We start from the raw sequence: 21,060 nt of genomic DNA, 5'->3' as shown, positions 1-21,060 counted from the left end.
GTTTTGTTGTTTTCAGATAAGTTATTGAAGAAACCCCACTCTCAAATATGGCTTCCAAAGCATCTAACAACATCATACACTAAGAATTATCAGCAAAGACAAGAAAACATAAAAACAGAATTGAAAGACAATGACATAATTTCTCAACTTATACCTAATTTAGTCATTTCAATAATAAGCATATATATTGTTAACCAAACTGAAATGAAATGAATATAAAAGAAGGACGTGGAGAGAAAGTAGGACAAAAGAGAACTACGAAAAATAAATTGCCCAACACTGAGAGCCACATGGTTGATACAAATACTTAAATAAGAATTCTGATTCAGAAATTCAATTTATGAACAAGCGTCAATTCACTTGGAAAGCGGAAAGATTTGTGGAGATTTGATTCAAGGCCTGTGCATTTTGCTCTAATAGGTCACCGGTGGGACCTCCAATTGCTGCAAAAAAAAAAAAAACAGAAGCTTGAACATTTAAAAAAGAAACACAAGTACTCAAGATGTTTCAAAGGTGAAAGAAGTGCCTAAGAGACATTGAGACATAGAAGCCTGCATTGCCATGTTTGCAAACAACAACACTCAAAGCTATGAAAAAATTCACAAGGTATGGAACTAAGTTACTAAACCTATATAAGAGATGCCATCATCATTGTCCATTGTAATCATTGGTGGAGCATATGGGGAGACATTGGATCGAGCAGTGAAGTTAGATGACTTTACTGCAGGATCAGAAACCTTTTCCTAGAAACAAAAAAAAAAAAGAAAAACACTTGCTAAGCATCTAAAAGTCACACTGAATATGATTAGAATAAAGAAAGAACCTAGAGTTTCTAGTATTTCACAAATGCACTAATACTCCGTTAGCTTTCTTCCTTTTTGTTACTTTTGCTCTATTTCACTTTCCTATATTTCTTACAGCCAAGATGTTAAACCATCCCCTATTTAACAAGCCAAAAATGAGGAAACAACATGCCATGCTAGCTTTTTCCTAGTTAGAAAATTTAACACTTACAATATTTTGTCTATTCCAAAACTAAAACAACAATAAAACCATCATCATGCAATTTTCTGAGAAATCCTTACATGGGTAAAAGGAACACAACGTAAGCAAAACTCAAATTCCATATGAAACATTCAAGCAAATTTGCTCCTTAGAAATGAAACTTCTAGAAGTCCAACAACAGAAGGTGCCAGAATAACTTAATGCTTAAATACTTTTGGACAATTAGAGTTGGAAAATAGGGATAATATTTTCATGGGAGCTAACCATGTTTAGTGAGAAGATGTGGAAGCAACGCTTATTTTGCTCTCTTTAGTATTTTGGCAAAAATGAGCTCTAGATAAGTTTATAAACTTTACAAATTTCAAAAGCCTAAAAATAGGCTTGCCACGCAAATAAGAAAAGGTGACCATTAACAAAAAGGATATCAAATCTTCTCTCAGTAATATTTTGCAGCATTTGGTGGAAAAATAGTACAGCCAGGAGCTAACCCAATAATAACTAATAATATCAATATGTACGAGCCTGTTTTGATACAAGGCTAGAAGCTCTTTTAAGAGCTTCTCTATTGAAAAAGCTCTATATTTTCAGTAGAAAAGATCTCAAAAGCACTTGTGACTTGTATCCAAACAGACCCGTAATGATGTGTATATGTTTGCAAATGAATTCTAAAAGCAGAAGCACGTTTCCAGATGAATTCTTAAAGCCGAAGCAGGAGCTAATCCAACATTTGGTGGATTTTCCACAGGCATATACGCAATCTACAAAAGCACATGTCCAGAGGTCAAAGGTCAGCTCGCGATCTTCATAACAAAAGGAAACACCAATCTGTAGATGATCAAGTAGGATTTTCCCATAGAAGTAGGTTATAAAAGATAAATTTCTCTCACTTAAATATGCATGTGTTGAAACTTAAAATTAGGAGTCCCAGGGTCCTTATGGAAGCAGTACCTTTTTATCTTTACTTTTTCGAGTTAAATTATGATCATCCTTCCTTCTCTTGCTATTTTCTTTCTTCTGCATGAAAATGGAAAAAAAAATGTCAAGTGTTAGTATTAAAATAACAATAGTTTTTTATCGATAATATTAACTATTAATTTATTATTAGTTTTTGTTTACATTACATATCTAAAAGAAACATTTCTATCACTTTAACCAATAATTATTTTTCTTCACGTGCATTCCACTCTACACCCAATAAAAAATAAGATGCATAGTTAAAAAATAAAATAGTACTAAAATTTTCTAATCATGATTTATGCATGTTTGGCAAAAATGACTTCAGTCACCTCAACCTTCTTTCGAAGTCTGTAAAATTTATGATCATCATTGGTTAATTGTGATTCTTCCAAAATTTAGATGAAATTGGATGCATGTATACTTGAGGACTTCAAAATTCAATTGTTCAAAAGTTAACTAGTTATTTCCTATAAACTCCTCAACTAAATTGTCCAAAGCTTTAATGCCAGAACCATACATGTACCTGTACCCTACAATCTTCAATATCCTGAAAGAGGCATATCAAAACAAATTTGGTAATCTAATAATATAAATAACAAGCATGATTGCATCCTATGGAAACCCACCTCTGCCTTTGTTGATACAAAAGAGTGCATAATATAAATTCCTCACTTGATCATTTACTACTACTGTGCATGAATAACACAAGAATCAATTTTACTTCCACAAATATTATAGTGATACCATCAAAAATAAAAATAAAAAATAAAAAATTTATTATTTTATTTCCACTATTAAAATATTAATTAATAAATCTCATTATAAAGCTAATCTGAACACGCCATACTATGAGGCATCGAGACCCACCTCCTCTCAAATTAACTTTCCAAACTCAGCTCAACCAAACCATCCCACTTTCCAAACACACCTAAACTTAAACAATTATACACAAACTAACTACAGTTGAATTTTCATCCATAAATAAATTATATTGTTAACCCAAAAATATTATGTGAAATACACTTTTATCACCTACCCTATTTTCTAATAACTTTTAATTATTTTTTTTACTTAATGTTATATAATAATAAATTTTTCATATTTTCTTATCACCTGTTTAACTGAATATCATAAACAAATACTTTTAATAATTGGATCACTAATTATCTTATTTTAAGAACAATATATCTTCCATTTCCCCCTTTGGTGGACATCTGTTACCAACTTGTTGACTCCCTGCATGCTCTTTTATAAGTACTAGAGTTTGTTATCCCACTAGCTTTCCCCTTCGACTAGAACGCATTCCTTTTTTGAATTATATGATATGATTTTGCAATTCGTCATTAATCTTTTAGGATGCATTTTTTAGGGAAGGAACTATTACTAGGCGCTTGATGTTGTCATCTTCAACATGGCGTCGTTCAGCTTTGCAGGCGGCTTTGATGCCGTAGCGTTCACCGATGAGGAGGTCCCAGCGAAAAATCTGGGTGAGGCTGTTCATCATGTTGTCGAGCTCCTCGTCCTTCACCAACGTGCTCACCGTGAACCCGAGCTCGGTGATCTTCGCCGCCATGTAGTAGCAGATGCCATAAGCCTAAAAGAGCTCCTCCAGTTCTCCGAGCTTGCGCGGCGCCGCCGCCCTCGCGGGATGGAACACCGGGTTCATTGGCGGCACGGGCGGGAGGACAGTGCGTGGGTCCCACTTGAATAGGTTGGTAGTGAATGCGTCTAGATCCATGAGGGTTGGAAATTGAGGAGTGCAAAGGTGTGTGTGTGGTACTGTTTGGGTGGAGATAAAGGCATAAAGGCGGTGAAGGGAATTCGAAGAACGAAAAGGGGTTGGTTTTGAAAATTTTGGTTAACACCCGAGCAAAAGAGAGGCTTTTAGTATTCCAACATCAACATCAATTATTTTATAAAAACCAATGTTAATCAGTTTTCGTGGTAATGTTAACATCGCTTTTTTAAAAAACCGATGTTAATCAATTTTTGTTAACATCAATTTTTTCTAGCTTCTCAAGGAAGCTACCTAGGTTATAAATAGAAGCATGTGTATGTGGTAACTTTGATGAATGAATGTCTTGTGAGGCACACTTCAGAGTTCAACTTCTCTCCCTATCTTTCCTTCATTCTCATGCCACTTTTTTCTCTCTCTGTCTCTCTCATTCTCTTCCTCCATTGAAGCTTCCTCTCTAAGCTTCTTATCTAAGGTACTCTCTTGGTGGTGAAGCTTCTTCTTCCATGGCTTATTCTCTAGTGGATGGCACCTCCTCTCACCTCTTCTCTTTTATCTTCCGTTGCAACTCCATGGCTGAAAATCATCATTGAAGGGCCTTATTGATGCTCAAAGATCCATCTTCCATAGAAGCTTCTCAAGCAAGCTTTCATAAAAAATACACAAATTGCTTGTTGTTAGGTATGGATCTAGGGATTATCGGAGTTAGATACTCCAATGCAAAATCAAACCTTTTCGTCATTCAAACACTAAATTTAGGGAAAAACTTTTCTATTTCATCTTTGCCCAAATTAAGAAGGAAACCCTCCAAATAACCGGACCAAGTGATGATAGGGAGGAAAAGAGAGTGTGGTCCTTGCGCAGAAACAATCGCAACACAACTTAGACTCAGCGATGGTAGTGAGTTTCGACACCGTGTTCATGCATGTGAACAAGGGCACGATGGTGGTGTGAGATGATGGAATAGGATGCGCCATGGTGGTGTGTTGGCATTGTGATTTGTGGTTTGGTGTTGTGGGTCATTTTTTGATGGTGGCAGTGGCGCTTGGAGAGCTTGCAAAAAAGAGGAAGAAGGAGGTGGAGAGAAAGAGCTAGGTTTTCTAAGGGAGAAGAGATATCAACACTTAACAAAGAAAGGTTGTCCAAAGGGGCAGATTGAAAAAAGAAAGAAAAAAGAGAAAAGAGAAAAAAAATTTAAGTGTAAATCTAAAAAACATTTTTTTCCTACGTGTAATCCGATTCAGGCAATGAGTACACGTGACACCATACGTCGCATGCCAACATGTTCGGTTAACAACCACATAAGCAGTTAACAGATCTTGATTAATGGCAGGGACCTTGGATAAAACTTTCCAAATATTAGGGACTTGATTCAAAGGAAAAATTTATTAGGGACCAAATGCAAAAGTCGGGTATATATCAGGGACCAAAAATATATTTAAACATTTATTTATTATAGTTCTATTGGGTTGAAGAAATAGTGAATTGAGCTAATGTAAAGATGAAAGCAAAATGAGTAAGTATCTCTTTTGTAGATATAAAGTGGCGTGAAAGTGATCAAATAGAGAGAGAAAATGGAAATACGGAGAAAAAGGTAAATGCTATGTTTAGTCCAACCTTGAGGAGAAATGAATTTGGTTATCATTATTGTTATATAAAAGGTAGCTATGTGTAATGAAGTAGCCAAGTCAGAATAGGCATGTGGCTAGAGAATTAGGATAGCAAGGATAAGAATTTGTTAGAGATCCGAAAGTGAGAAAGAGCATGAGGCAAAGGCTAACGAATTCCTGATAGAAAGATTTTGTATGCTGAGACTCTATAAGTAAGAGGGAGGGAATATTGAAGGGGCATGATTAGTGTGATAATTGTTATCTTCATTCTTCTCAAATTCTACTCCTTCTCTATCAGTTCTTCCGTCATTGTAATTGGTTACTATTCCTCCTAATTCATACATTGGGAGTGGATTATTGATAAATAGATGAATCAATAACCTCACAATTTTCATATTCTAGCATCGTTACATTGGTGTTGTCATCTCACCATGGCAGACAACACACACATGAGTAATTTACAGGCAGATGTCAAATGCATTTTGGAGACAATTGAACACTGTCATGCTAAGTATGGTTGGAAATGGCTAATACTTCACATTTAGATTGGATTGAAGCAGCCTTAGAAGCGTTGCTCAACAAAACCACTACACATGGTACCTCAAACTCAATACGCAGGCCATTTCAGGTTAGAAATGTTAAGTTTGAATTCCTTAGATTTGATGGAAAAAATGTGTTAGAGTGGATTTTCAAGGCAGAGCAATTCTTTGAATATTATGAAACCTCAGATGTGGATAGAATCACAATTGCAGTTGTTCACTTAGACCACAAGTTCATTCCTTGGTTTCAAATGATGCAGCGAAATAAACCTTTCTAGTCATGGCAAGCTCTAATTCGAGCTTTAGAACTAGATTTTGGGACCTGTTTGTATGAGGGGAATTGCTAGGTGCACCCAGCAACATTACTGGTGCACCCAGCACTCCAATTGAATTGACTAAAATGCCCTTCATTAAAAAATAAATTTAAAAAGAAAACTACGCACCCAACATTTTTTCACGCGTTCTCCTTCTTCCTTTTCTTTCTGCCGCGCTCCTCTGCTCTCCTCTATGAGTCTTCATCTTCTCCGTTTCTGCCGCGCTCCTCTGCTCTCCTCCGCGAGTCTTCATCTTCTCCGTTCGTGGCCGTTTGGAGCTGCATTTTTCTGCTTCTTCTCTGCCGTTGAGGTTAGTTTCACCTTCCCATCCGTTAATGGCCTGTAACATTAGGGTAGAGGACATACCTTAGAGAACTTAGGTTAGGAGAAGTTCTTCCATTAATGGATGCAGAATCCTAAACGTTATACGTACAGAAGAAGTTCTTCCGTAAGTATAACTGCTTACGGAAGAAGTTCTTCCGTATGAGTTTACAGAAGAACTTCTTGCGTATGAGTCTAACGGAACGCATACGGAAGAAGGTTCTTCCATGTGAACAGACGAAAGAATGTTCTTTCGCGTGAACCAATGGAAGAACCATCTTTCGCACAAAGGAGACGAGGCATATTTCACATGCGGAAGAACATTCTTCTGCACATTTAGGCGGAAGAACATTCTTCCGCACGTTCACGCGGAAGAACCTTCTTCCGCAGGTAGGATTTGTCAACCACGAATGAACGTTCTTTTGCGTGAACGTGCGGAAGAAGGTTCTTCCGTGGTTCATAAATCCTGCCTACGAAAGAAGGTTCTTCCATGTGAAGTTGTGGAAGAAGGTTCTTCCGCACATAGTCTCGAAAGAAGGTTCTTCCATATGTTGCTACGGAAGAAGGTTCTTCCGCATGAAGGAAATCTTTCTTGCGGAAGAACCTTCTTCCGCAGCAACATGTTTTATTGTATATTGCTTTTTAATTTTGAAAATTATCCCTAAACCATCATTTTATTCATATTATTAGTTAGTTTTCTTTTATTTGCTATTACAAAGTGTATATGTATCTGAGAAATGACAAATTGAATTTATATTACAAAGTTAACATGTTATAGCTTCTTTAACTCTTAGCTGGAGATACTCTGGTAAGCAAAAGGCATTATTACACCAACAAAACTTATTCATAGAGAAAATGAAGAAAATATATCTGCAGAAACACAACTATATATAAACCTATCCATGAGACTGCATGTACTTGGTAACTCCAATTAGTGCGTAAAAGAAATAAGACTGCATGTAATTGGTAACTTTGTCTCCAATTAGTGCGTCAAAGATTCCAAAATGCCATAATTCTATTTGATCCATTTCCTCTCTTTGTGCCACAACTGAATAATCAGAACCATCTCTGGCCATGTTATGCTCCACCACTTGATAACCATATGCCATTGGCCTCATCCATGAAGGCTTTTTTGCCTGTTTGTATTTTCTTTTTATGCCTTTATGTCCTAGCAGAAACCGTTTTAGCCGAAACACCTGTTCAAGTCAATAGCTAGATTTGCTCTTGTTGTAAATTACCAACCATTGCTATGATTTAGCATATAGCAGCATCAAGGGAAAGCAAAAAACATAAAATGGGTCATGACCACTGCTTTTGTTCTTCATTAATATAAATATATGCTTCAAATGGAATCCAAATAAGCCTAATGTAACAGGGAAGTGGGGAAAGAACATTGGCTTACGTTGCGTTTGAGATTAAGATAGAATCCCATGTTTTCCCCTATTGTTTCATCAGACTTCTACAAAAAATCTGAGCACAAGCAAGTAGTGACAGCAAATCAAGTTTTCCAGATACAAAATAAGACAGACCTTAATCCATGCTAATATGTATTCAATTCAATATAGGTATTGAGTAACAAATGGGATTGACATTTTCTTCCCTCCCTGGCACTGACTACAAAGTGCTTATCATGGCTTAGCAGCGAAGCTGGCCTAGTTATTAAAATTGAAAAGGTGTGTTTTCTCCTTTGACTACTTACTTGGTTCAAACCTTGAGCCAGAATCTAGAAGAAGAATGTCCCAAGAAAATAAAAGGAAAGAAAAGAAAACACCCCTACCGTATAGTGAATGAAATGAAACACAATGTCTTTTTGAGTCATTGATGAGTTCTAGAGCTACTTAAATGAGAAAATTAATTAGCTTTAATTGTAAGTTATGAAAAAGTTTGAATAAGACGTAAGTCAAGGCTGAGACATGAATGCATCTATGTTATCCCTACACATAAGTATCTTATTCTTTGGCATAAACTAAAGTCTATTATGATGTGATCTCATGTGCTAATGAAGCACAAGATTCAGATTCATGATTGAATTCTAGATACTCTGAAATAGCATAACTATACCAAATGCATATTGTTGATTAAGAGTTAGACAAACAAAATTAAAAGGAGAAAAACCATAGCTTAAAAAACTATAGAACATTAGACAAAATGCAAAACAATAACATTAACAGTAACAAAACCCATATTCATAAAGAAAACCACATATGTGAACAAATTATGGGCCTTACCACAAGATATGTGTACCAGAACTTTCCAGAGACGATGGACATGACTTGCACAAAGCATGTTATGTAGATAACATCATGTAAATATCTGCAAAAAATGACTCACAATAAGAGAGGAACGAAATATAAATATCACATAGGAACTGGTTGAGTACTAAAAAACTTAATTTGACCAAATTAGTAAGAAACATACAAAACTTGTATTTGAACAAATTAGTAATGACAAATCTTTGTTACAAATTATACTAATACTTAATTTTACCAAAAAAAAGTAAATGTTCTTCATGATTTCAGATCATGGTTAGAACAAGAAGGTTAGGTCGTGCCTCAGGAACTGGTAGAGGCAGAGACATGAGTTAGGATGCGCATCAACCTGAAGTTCCTCGACGTAGGCCTACTACTTCAGTACATAGGCAACGGGTTCATTTTCCTCATGTGACTGAGGATGTTACTCAGACACCTGAGGATGTGCCTCAGTTGAATGAGGATGTTCCTCATGTGTCTAACGCTACTCCAGAGATGACAGGCACCGTCGATGCTGCAGATGCAGAGGGAGTGGCTACTGATGATAGTGAAGGGTCACCTGCTACTGATGAGGGATTCCCTAGTGGGCCACGCGACCCATCAGTTTTGACTGGCTTTGCTAAGCACGTGGCACATAGCATTTGGAGTGGAGATGTACTTACATTTTGACGTTGAGTAATTATATGATAATTATTTATAGTTGGATTATTTTTTATATAGACATTTTTATAAATTGTTATGTGCTATTCAATTTAGGAACGACACGAGCTGAAGTTGGTCTCCCATGGTAGAAAAGTAGATAAATTTGGGAGACCAGCGCTTGAGATAGAAGGCATGATTGCGGCAACCGGATTGAGTCCACTGATCATGTGTTCGATAATCACCACTGATCTTGGACTTATATCCGCCTTCGTTGAGAGGTGGCATAGGGAGACCAGCACCTTCCACCTGCCAGTAGGAGAGTTGACGATCACTCTGGATGACGTGGCGTCACTCCTACATATTCCCATCACTGGCGCACTGCAAAGCTTCGAGCCACTGGTTACTTCCGACGCAGTCGTGCTGTTGACAGAGCTGCTTGAGGTCATCCCTGAGGAGGCTAGAGCTGAGACCCATCAGGCATCTGGGCCTCATGTTCGGTTGTCCTGGCTTTGGGAGGTGTACCAGAGCAGGTGTCGGGCCAGACGGTGGGTTGTAGCACTCTTTTCGCTAACAAGAGTGCAACACATGTTCACGTCATGCACCTGGAGGCTTTTAGGGACCTGGCCTAGCCAGGGGGATTCTCTTGGGGAGTAGCAGCATTGGTGCACTTGTACAACCATCTGAATGAAGCGTCGCAGACCCCTACATTGTAGATGGCCGGTTACATTACATTATTTCAGGTAAATATTGTGTTACTTATAATTTAAATTGAACTAGGAGGAAATACATGTTTTTTTTATTGATGTTGAGTTCATGTTTGTAGTGCTGGATATACGAGCACCTTCCAATGGTGCATCAGTGTGTCGTTGATGATGCTTATGTTGTGGCAAGCCCATATTCCTCCAGTTGGCTTTCGAGTAAGGCACATATGGCGGGGATCAAGGGAGCCCCATACCGGGCACATATAGAAGCCCTGACTGTCACGAACGTGTGTTGGATGCCCTATGCAGAGCACCAAGGAGTTAGGGGCTTCGACTTGATCTCATCCTACACGGACCAGCTCAGATGGGGCCAGATAGTCGTCTACATTCGACTAGAGCGGGTGCTTCGACAGTTCAGGTACATTCAGACCGTCCCTCCGTCGCATGTTTGTGATTCATTGATGGGTCTTGATATAGACGACCGGTGCCTACACTTTTCAGACCATCTAGTGCCCGCGGGGGAGATCTGTGTAGTTCTTGGCCAAGTAGCACTAGACTACATGGATTGGTTTTTCTGGATTTCGCACCTGTTCTTCACGCCGACCGAGGACGGTGCTGAGCTGAGACATCCGCCTACCCCACATGATGAGGAGTTCGTTGAGCCACCTATCCTGGAGGTTCCAGTTGCGTCCGATCTCCCTACGCATTCAGTGGTAAGCTAAAATTGTGTAATTTTTCATAATTTTTTTTTTAAAATTTGATACTAACTTTGTTATTTTGACTGTGACAGGTTGACTACCAAGGATGTCAAGCGATCACTGAGGATTTGGAGCGGGTCATCAACCTCAGGATGGTTACTGAAGGCACTGAGTTATATGACATCATGGCTCGTTGCCTCAGGATCGCTAGGGGTGACACCGCAGATGGAATTCTTAGGTCGCGACAAAGACGACGCATAGAATAGGATATACATTTTTATTGTATTTAAAGTTTTAATTTTAGTATTCCTTTATATATGTGATAAGACACATATACTTAGAGCATTTTTAATCTCTCTCTCTCTCTGTGTGTATATATATATATATATATATATATATATATATATATATATATATATATATATATATATATATAAACCACACACACGTACATAGAGAGAGTTAAGAATTATCTATCCAAATAAAACAAGATACAGGTAAATAACTAAAAATTATAAAATTAATGTTTTTTCAATATATAAAATAGAGAAGATAAAATAATGAAACAAGGTGATTTACTCCCGCTTTGGAGAAACTAAAAAATAATATTATTTCATCTAGGGAGACAGAAATTTGTAATTTATTAAAAAAATTACATGTGAATTTTTTTTCCAAAGATTTTGAAGAAAAGTTACTTTCTTTAAGTTGATTTAGATTATGAGTTCAAAATAGAGAAAAAAAATCAGAATAAAAATAGATGAAAATATAGTAAAAAATATAATATTCGAATAAATAGGAATAAAATAAAAGAAATGAATAAAATTCTTTTTACCCTTTTGGGATAATGGAAAAGAGAGTGAAAATAAATAAATAAGTTATTTAGAAATATTTTATACTAATTAAAATATATTTTTTACTCCATTTTTTATTAACATAAATTATTTATTATTTTTGAATTATCCAACAAAAAAATGATTTAATTTCTTAAGAAATTAAAAGGAAAAAAGTGAAATCAAGAAAATCACTTCCCCCGCATTTTATGTCAATTTGAGATAAAATAATAACTAAAAAAATAAAACTTGGAAAACAAACCAATGCATTAAGTTATATATAAAAAAGATTGAAAGGGTTTATCATTTAATTTTTAGTAAAATAAGTGATTAAGTTATGCCTATTGTTTAAATTACAAAAACGAAAACTTGAATTTTCTTAATTAACATTTTCAGTTCAAGTATTATAAATAGAATAAAAGTAAGAGTTATAAGATTAATTTGATAATTAAGAAAGAAAGAAGGGAGTGAGACATCTTGAGTTTGAATCATTATTATTAATATATAATTATTTATGTGTTTCTAACGAGCTTATAATATAAAGATTAATCGGTAAAATATTTATTTATGAAATTATTTAAATTTATTTATATGATTTTTTATCTTTAAGGAAAAATAATTTCATAAGATTTCAAAGTAAAATTAAATTATTATTTATTTATTTTTTTAAAATAAAAAGTAATTATATAAATTTATTATTCAATTACTATAATAATAACATACTTTAACAATTAATTAGTCATAAAAGTTAGAAAAACAATTAATTAGTACCAACGACATTAAGCATCTATTTTTCATATATAATACACATAAGAAATGGGTCACTTACAAACAACAATAATCGTAAACAAAGCGACAAAGAGTTGTTTACACACTAACACATTACATTCAGTTGAACATGGTGGACACAAATATAATTCACATGAAACACCGCAAAATAAAACTAGCATTCAATCCTGCAACGGCGTAACGACCTCGTCCTCATTTTCCATAACCGGTTTACTAAAGAGAGCCAAAATTTCTATTGGCACAAATTGTTTCCAGTAATTGGACTCTACCAACACCTTCAACACGTCGTCGTCAGATTTTAGCTCAATAATTTCAAATTTTAAAACGTTGTTAGAATACTCCAAATGAGCAGGTTGTCGAAAAAACAAACGCCTTACAAGTTGGGATTCATGAATCCCATGAGGAGGATTCCCTTTAGGTTCTACTTGCTTGATCAAATACTTCAGTTCATTTATGGTACATCCTTTTGGAATATCAAATTTTTGGGGATTTTTTCCTGTGAACGTGTAACCTACAAAGTTGTTTTGGCATGGCATGTTCCACCTTCCGTTGTAATACAGAACCACATCATGAGTAGGGATCATAGTGAGTTCAAGTAAGTTTATAATTCCATCTGGTGTTCTACCAACGGTGCATAACAACTCAATCGGTCCAACACATGAAAATCAATCATTAGACATTAACATTGTGTTCACATCCACAACTTGATTGTCGTTTAGCTGAAGGTTGTTGTGTATTCTGCTTTTAAGAGTTGAAAAATCGCACATGTTTAGTACTCGCATGGGCACTGAACTTGAACTCTGAAAATAAACCCCACACTCGTTGTGAATAACGGATCCATTTGGAAAAATGAAGGCCAACCTTGAGTTGACGATCGTCTTAGAGGATGTTTCTCCTAAGAATGCCATTGATTGTTGAATTTTTTTTTTACAGAATGTGAATACCACTTGATGTGCAACAGATGGGCGCCTGGCCATGTCTCATTTATATACATGGCATGCAGGTGTGTGGCTTCACTTTTAACAGATGCGTCATGTCATTTAATGTCATGTCACATTAGTCATTGTCGTGTCACATCAATCAATGTCGAGTCAAATCATTCATAGTCATGTCGTGTCACGTTAGTCATTGTTGTATCACATCACTACTTGTCCTGTCACATCAATGAATGTCGAGTCACGTCATGCAACGCTTTTTGACTTATGACACTGAAACATGACAAGCACGTCATTGCTTTTAAATGGACCAACACATCGATTTGTTCATGCAACAATTCATTAGTATTTTAATATTGATGTGTTACATCAAGACAAATCCAATCGTAAATACAGATACATAAATGTTACAGCTTCAGTGTTCGTTTAGGTCTACATGTGTTGTTTTAATTGTCATTAGGCTTAAGTACTGCTGCATTCTACCTACGTATGCAGTTGGCCACTGTTTTGCCTGAGGATATGAATTGCTTGACAACAACAATGCCATAGGCGGTAAGGGACAATGATCTTTGAGATAAACCTGTTGTAAGTGAAATAACAATAATAAGTTAAACGAACAAGCCAAGTTATTGAATAATTGAAAATATTTGAGTAAATGAATTTTCAATGGACCTAAACAAAATGATTTCCAAACACATGACCGATGCATATCATGCAATGCGTAGAAGAATCAGGCGGTGGTTGACTTCTGAGAGGAAAAAATGTGAAGCTTTGTTTTCGTGACAACGATACAAGGATTACATTATATCTTGAAGCAATGACATATCCCATATCCGTTATATCCATCCACTTGTCCACACTAACCTAAATCACAAAAACATACATGTGTCAGTCATGTAAACATTATTTATATAAAAAAAGCATAAACAACATACCTTGGATAACCCATCCACATGTAGGGACAACCTCAACTGTTCAAATCTCTCCGTGCCACCAAAGAGTTTTTTGTAGTCTTGAGACCATTTGCCAAGTTCTTTAATCAATTTGTTGCACATCAGTGCTCAAGATTCTTCTCCCATACCTAACAAAGCGGCAACTGACCGATATCCACAGTTACCATCCACTTTCACATCAACAATGTCCTCAATGAAACCCTCTATAACTGGCACAAATTGATCCAACATCGGGATCATCCTTGCTGGCGTCGGTGGTTCAGAAGATGTAGTACATCTGACTGAAGTGTTGTTGTTTTGAACTGAATGATAAGCATCAACATATTCCCAATATGATGGATCACGCTTTGTCGATCTTTGGCTTCTTTTCATCAGTTTCTTCGATGCACCTTTGGTGTTAACCTTTGACGTAGGAGGACACATAGAGTTCTCATCGGGATACGTGAATTCTCGAAGTTTACTCTTGAAAGTAACTTTGTCGCAGGCATCAAGTTCCTCAAATCTTTTATATATTCTATCCATCTCTTCCTTGATACTGACTTTGGCCTCACATAACCCCTGGTCTGAAAAACTAAGTCTCCTCCAGTACATATGGACTACATCATACCTTTGTAGCTCACATGCACAAGGAAGACCTAGCGTGGTTCTCAAGACACAACCACATGAAGACGGATTGTTTCCGAAATAGCGTACAGGCTCAAACTCATACGCAATTTCATTTAAAGCATACCTTGAAATCATTCCCAGAAGCCTCTTGTATAAGGTTATTTTATATACATGTCCAACGACATGCATACTTGTTTAGAATAATGCTTTAATTTGAGTGTGCTGCAACGTGATCATGTTGTTCATGGCATCCCAAACACTACAGAGGTCTCCAAGGCTATTTTGTAATACCCTTTTCAGAGCCTAATGAGTAGATTCAACCCTCAATTTAAAACACACAACATACAAGAAAAATTGATAACAATCATGTTCCTAACAATCATTAAAAGAAATTTGACTAAAATAATAAAACATCTAAATACATATTTGTTGTTGTGTTGCCTAGGTGCATCACCTTATTCGTCCAGGCTGTGATAAATTTCTCCTTGTGTGGGACAATCCATGTCTCACAAACATAGTCAACGAACATTGGCCATGGGAAACACGCTACTTGAAACTTTTGAAGGTGCTCAGGGAACTATTGTTCCGAAGGACAATCTACCAAAATACCCTAGCTATCCATTACGTACTCCCAGGCATTTTTTTGATCAATTAGCGATTTGAACTTTGCCTTCACATTCTTGTCTATGTGAAACTTGTACAACAAGTTTGTACACTCCGAAAACATAATTTTCAGTGCATTCATGAGGGTTAGGTCTCTGTCTGTGACAATAACAACAAGGAGGCGATCATTTCTTAAAAACAGGCCTCGAAACCGTTCCAATGCCCTTACAATATTGTTTACACGCTCTCCCTCCAGGTATGCAAACCCAGCAGAGAAAGTCATCCCTGTTGGTGTCACCCCTACAAAGTCAAGCAATGGGAGTCTGTACCTATTTGTTTTGTAGGTACTGTCTATAAAAAAAAAAAACAAGATGACACGCATTACATAACTTAACTGAATCTGGGTGACACCAAAACAAATCACGCACCATAACTTCATCCTTCAATCTATGCCAAGGAATGTATTGATCACGTTTAAGAAGCCTCATTATGTGTTGCATTTCAGTGTCATCTCCTCTGATTGAAGAATGATATGCACTTCTTGCATTGTAGATTTGTTTGATTGTGGTGCAATTGTTGGCACTGTGCTCCTTCAATGTTAGCAGAATGTTTCTTGGTTTCACATTCGACTTTGTCATATCAGCAATGATATTCTTCTCATCATTTTTCAATCTCCCAGCATATGGATGTCCAACTAAGGTCTTTTCCAATTCATGGTTGTGAATCCCACAGATCAACTTCACCATCCAACCTTCTCCTCCATGCACTAGTTTCCCATGAAGCTTAAAGGGACAACCACATTTCCTAGTGCCTGCATCTCTTCTAACAAATTCTTTCTTCTTACACTTGTACTGACCGCTCCTTTCACACGCAATTAACATAAATGAAGTTCTTCCTCTACTACCAGTATATGTATCAGACCTCATAATTACTACAACAAAACCGTTTTCGTGGGCAACCGTTCGAGTCCACTGCAAAACAGCATCTCGGGTTGCAAAGACCTACAATGCAACCCCGGCATATTAATTTTTACACAAATCATACATTAAACCAAATGACTAAAACTTATCAACATGATTACCTGAGAAGTATTAAAAGCATCTGAACAATCAACATGTCCTTCATTCACACCACAATGTTGTTCATCTTCAAAATCCATATCAACTTCTTCAGACACCGTATTGTCATACGCCTATTGATCTTCGTCCATTTTAATTCAAACTATAGCTATCACGTAATTCAACATTCAACTAAATAATTTGAACAATACAACAACCTAAATAAATTGACTAAATAACTACTTCAAACTATGAATATCGACTAATTCAAGATTTAACAACCTAATACAAATATTTTATCTACATCAATAATTTAGCAAAAAACAAATTCAACTTTTAATTACCTAATTTCAACATTATAACTACATAGCTCATATCACCAAAAAATACTTCAACCTAGGCAAAAAAATCAACACTTCAACCAACTAATATAATAATATCTTACGTATTTTATGTTTGACATAGATTACAAATAGAATTAACCAATATAACATAGGCATATACAAAATAATCTAAAAATTAAAAAAAAAAACAAATTAACTCACGGAAGAACCTTCTTCTGCAGTTGAAATTAACAACTGCGGAAGAACCTTCTTCCATGCACTCTCGCGGAAGAAGTTCTTTCGCAGGAATGCATGGAAGAAGGTTCTTTTGTAGTTAATTTTACAACTGCAGAGGAACCTTCTTCCGTGCATTCCTGCAGAAGAACTTCTTTCACAGTTGAAATTAACAACTGTGGAAGAACATTCTTCCATGCATTCCTATGGAAGAAGTTCTTCCGCAGGAATGCACGGAAGAAGGTTCCTCTGTAGTTGTAACATTAACTATGAAAGAACCTTCTTCTGTGCATTCCTGCGGAAGAACTTCTTCCATGAGAGTGCACGGAAAAACCTTCTTCCACAATTGTTAATTTCAACTGCGGAAGAAGGTTCTTCCGTGCACTCTCGTGGAAGAAGTTCTTTCGTAGGAATGCACAGAAGAAGGTTCTTTTGTAGTTGTTAATTTCAACTGCGGAAGAAGTTCTTCCGTGCCTTTGAAACAGTGTATTCCGACATTCCCATACCAAAACAAAAAAACCATACCACAAAAGCTATAAAATATGTACCTTGGTCAAAAAATAACACACCAAAGCAGAGATCTCAAACTTCACCACACCCCAAACTCTCTCAACGCTCCAAATACCGCACAACACTACCACATATAAACAAAGAAAGCAACAATGTAAACAAAAATGAAATAAACCAGCTTTTTGTAGAAAAAACACAGTTAGAGGCATTTTGGGAATTATAAAAAATTGATGGGTGCACCAGCAATGTTGCTGGGTGCCCCTAGCAATACCCTTGTATGAGTTTCCTCGAGCATCCTTATTTAAATTGTCTTAAACACAACCAATGAATGACTACTATCGAGAATTACTTCTCTAGCAAATAGGGTATATGGTTTAAGTGTCGATGCATTACTAGATTGTTTTCATAGTGGGTTACAGGAGGATATTTGAAAGGATGTGATGGTGCAAAGTCTCATTTAAATTGCAAAAGTCATAGCCTAAGCCAAGATTTTTGAAGAAAAATACCAGAACCTAGCCAAAAATAATTCATAATCCCTCAAACCCCAAGTATTAAAACCCAAACACTTAGCACCACACCAAACAACCACATGTCCAAAACACTTAACCATAATAAATCGAAACTTCCACCTCTACTCCCAACACCACCCAGCCAACCCCTGAACCAAACCCCAAAATATAAAAGAATGACCCCTATTGAAATGGAAATTAGAAAAGAAAAAGGCTTGTGTTACACATGTGATGACAAGTGGTCTTTCAAGCATCAATGTCCTAACAAGCATTTGATGATCTTACAAGTGGAAGAGGATGGGATAGAACTAGAACAACCTGAGCCACATGATGTCATAGAGCCCACTGCGGAAGAAGAACAAATGGAGCTACATTTATCTATTAATGCTTTTAAGGGGGCATGTGTTTTAGGTACCATTAGATTTATCTGATTGATTGGGGGCATCATAGTGCAAATATTGGTAGATGGAGGTAGCATTGATAGTTTTCTGCAACCTCGAGTGGCAAAGTTTCTAAACTTCCAATTGAACCTGCTTCCCCATTTAAAGTGTTAGTAAGAAATGGACAGGTTATGTCTATTGATAGCATAGTAAAGGATCTCATAGTTTCTATGCAAGGCCAGGAATTTTATTTGCCTGTGTATTTGTTACCTATTTCAAGTGCATATCTAATCCCAAGGGCTACTTGGCTTGCTACATTAGGACCACATGTGGCAGATTATGCATATCCAAAAATTAAAATTTACGAAGCTGGGAAGTTGGTCACACTTATGAGTGAAAAGCCTAAGTTGCCACAACAATCACACTTACACCACTTAAGGAGAGCGCACAACACAAATTCCATTTATGAATTATTTACCATTCAATGGGAAGAACCAGAGGTACCCCAAGACACTTGGTTGACCTTACCAGAGGACTTGGAACCTAATTTTGCAGTACTATTGGATACTTATAAGTCTATATGCGACAAACATGTGGGTGTTCCACCCCCTAGACTGAAGAACCATTCCATTCTGCTAGTTGAAGGCGTTAAACCAGTGAAGGTGAGACCTTACAAGTACCTTCACAACCAGAAAGAGAAAATTGAGAGATGGTGCATGCCATGCTGGATGAAGGTATTATTCAGCCCTTCAATAGTCCTTTCTCTTCACTTATTGTTTTAATTAAAAAGAAAGATGGTACTTGGAGATTTTGTACAGATTATAGAGCTTTAAATGTTGTAACTATCAAAGATTGTTTTCCATTACCAACTGTTGAGGAATTGTTTGATGAGTTGTTTAGAGCAAAATATTTCTCTAAATTGGATCTTAGGTCTGGAAACCACCAAATATTGGTTGCACCACAAGATAGATACAAGGCATTTGGCCTAACTAATGCTCCTAACATCCTTTCAAATTTTGATGAATAAGATTTTTCAACTTGTTTTGAGGAAGTTTGTGCTTGTGTTCTTTGATGATATATTGGTATATAGCCCCTCATGGCATACTCATCTATAACATTTAGAGCAATTCTACATATTTTGAAGCATCATACTTTATATGTGAAACTTTCCAAATGTTCTTTTGCATAACTGAGGTAGATTATCATTAGACATACAATGTCTAGGATATGCACAAAATTCAAGCAGTGTTTGAGTGGCCAAGACTAGTTAATGAGAAGCAATTGGGAGGATTTTTGGGCTTCACTAGGTACTATAGAAGATTTTTTTTTTTTGGTTATGCTTCTGTGGCTACACCTCTGTCCGATCTTCTTAAGAAAGAGGCTTTTATTTGGAGTCTTAAAGCCAAAAGTTAGCCTTTAACAAACTCAAGGTATCTTTCACAACGACTCTTGTCCTGGCTCTTCCAAATTTTACCCAACTATTCATTGTCAAAACTAATGCTTGAAGAATTGGTGTAGGGGTAGTCTTAAGCCAGAAAGGGCATCCTATTGCCTATTCTCTAAGAAACTAGTTCCTAGAATACAGAGGCATTCGACTTACATTAGAGAACTATTTGCGATTACAACTGCTTTGGCTAAGTTCAAGCATGATTTATTAGGGCACAAATTCATTATAAGAATGGATATAGAGTTTAAAATTTTTTTTAGATCAATCACTTCAAATGCATGAGCAACATGCATGGTTATATAAGTTTGTTGGGTATGATTTCACCATCGAATACAAACCGGGAAAGGACAAATGCTCTTTCTAGAGTCTTATTAATGGCTTGGTCTGAACTATAGAGTTTGTTTGTTGAAGAGTTAAAAGCCGCAATGGACAAGGATCTTAAACTTCAGGAAGTGTTATGATTATGCAACCAAAATGCACCACCTAAAAACCATTATGCTTCAAGAGATGATTTACTACTTTGGAAGAACAGATTGGTGGTGCCGGTAAAGAGTGCAATGATTCAGAAAATTTTGCATGAATATCATCATTCACCAATAAAAGGTCATGCTGGTATTGCTCAAACAACAGTTCAGATTGTTTCACATTTTTATTGGCCAAAGATGAAAGATGAAATCAAGAATTTTATGCAGCAATGTGTGGTTTGTCAACAAGCAAAAACTGAACATACTATCCCTATAGGTGTACTTCAATCTCTACTAGTGCCTAGTCAAGTTTGGGAAGATGTTGCAATGGATTTCATCAACGGATTGCCATTATCTTGTTGGTATTAAGTGATTCTAGTGGTTATTGATAGACTTTCCAAATATAGTCACATCATGGCACTGAAAACAAATTATAGTTGTAAGACAGTTATAGAGGCTTTTATGAAGAATGTGGTCACACTACATGGTGTTCCTAAGTTCATAGTCTCTGACATGGACAAGGTTTTCACTAGTAAATTTTGGCAACACTTGTTTCAACTGCAAGGGACAACATTAGGCATGTCCTCTACCTACCACCCGCAATCGAATGTGCAATCTGAGGCCTTGAATAAGTGTTTGGAGATGCAT

The 21,060-nt window shown here is 36.4% G+C and overlaps 2 protein-coding genes across 2 annotated transcripts; both read left to right on the top strand.

The window, feature by feature from the left end:
* The first annotated feature begins 6,353 nt into the window (after positions 1 to 6,353).
* On the top strand, positions 6,354 to 10,026 carry LOC114404951 (protein MAIN-LIKE 1-like). The gene is made up of 3 exons (XM_028367666.1): positions 6,354 to 6,470; positions 9,163 to 9,384; positions 9,487 to 10,026. The coding sequence occupies exons 1-3, from the start codon at positions 6,354 to 6,356 to the stop codon at positions 10,024 to 10,026; spliced, it is 879 nt and encodes a 292-aa protein (XP_028223467.1).
* Positions 10,027 to 10,085: 59 nt separating this feature from the next.
* LOC114404950 lies at positions 10,086 to 11,037 on the top strand. Its single transcript, XM_028367665.1, has 3 exons — positions 10,086 to 10,112; positions 10,196 to 10,786; positions 10,864 to 11,037. Exons 1-3 carry the CDS (start codon positions 10,086 to 10,088, stop codon positions 11,035 to 11,037), a joined length of 792 nt encoding a protein of 263 aa, XP_028223466.1.
* Positions 11,038 to 21,060: the final 10,023 nt, after the last annotated feature.

The sequence above is a fragment of the Glycine soja genome, chromosome 3 (genome assembly GCF_004193775.1).
Source record: "Glycine soja cultivar W05 chromosome 3, ASM419377v2, whole genome shotgun sequence".
Lineage (NCBI taxonomy): Eukaryota > Viridiplantae > Streptophyta > Magnoliopsida > Fabales > Fabaceae > Glycine > Glycine soja.
This window is presented reverse-complemented; position numbering and strand designations above follow the sequence as displayed.

What these genes read in the sequence shown, in the direction of transcription:
- LOC114404951 (XM_028367666.1), top strand. Translation starts at nt 6,354, where the DNA reads ATGAGTCTTCATCTTCTCCGTTTCTGCCGCGCTCCTCTGCTCTCCTCC. An exon ending in GCTTCTTCTCTGCCGTTGAG is followed by an intron (nt 6,471 to 9,162) that starts GTTAGTTTCACC and finishes GATGTTACTCAG; the next exon opens with ACACCTGAGGATGTGCCTCA. An exon ending in ATAGCATTTGGAGTGGAGAT is followed by an intron (nt 9,385 to 9,486) that starts GTACTTACATTT and finishes TATTCAATTTAG; the next exon opens with GAACGACACGAGCTGAAGTT.
- LOC114404950 (XM_028367665.1), top strand. Translation starts at nt 10,086, where the DNA reads ATGGCCGGTTACATTACATTATTTCAG. An exon ending in GTTACATTACATTATTTCAG is followed by an intron (nt 10,113 to 10,195) that starts GTAAATATTGTG and finishes TCATGTTTGTAG; the next exon opens with TGCTGGATATACGAGCACCT. An exon ending in ATCTCCCTACGCATTCAGTG is followed by an intron (nt 10,787 to 10,863) that starts GTAAGCTAAAAT and finishes TGACTGTGACAG; the next exon opens with GTTGACTACCAAGGATGTCA.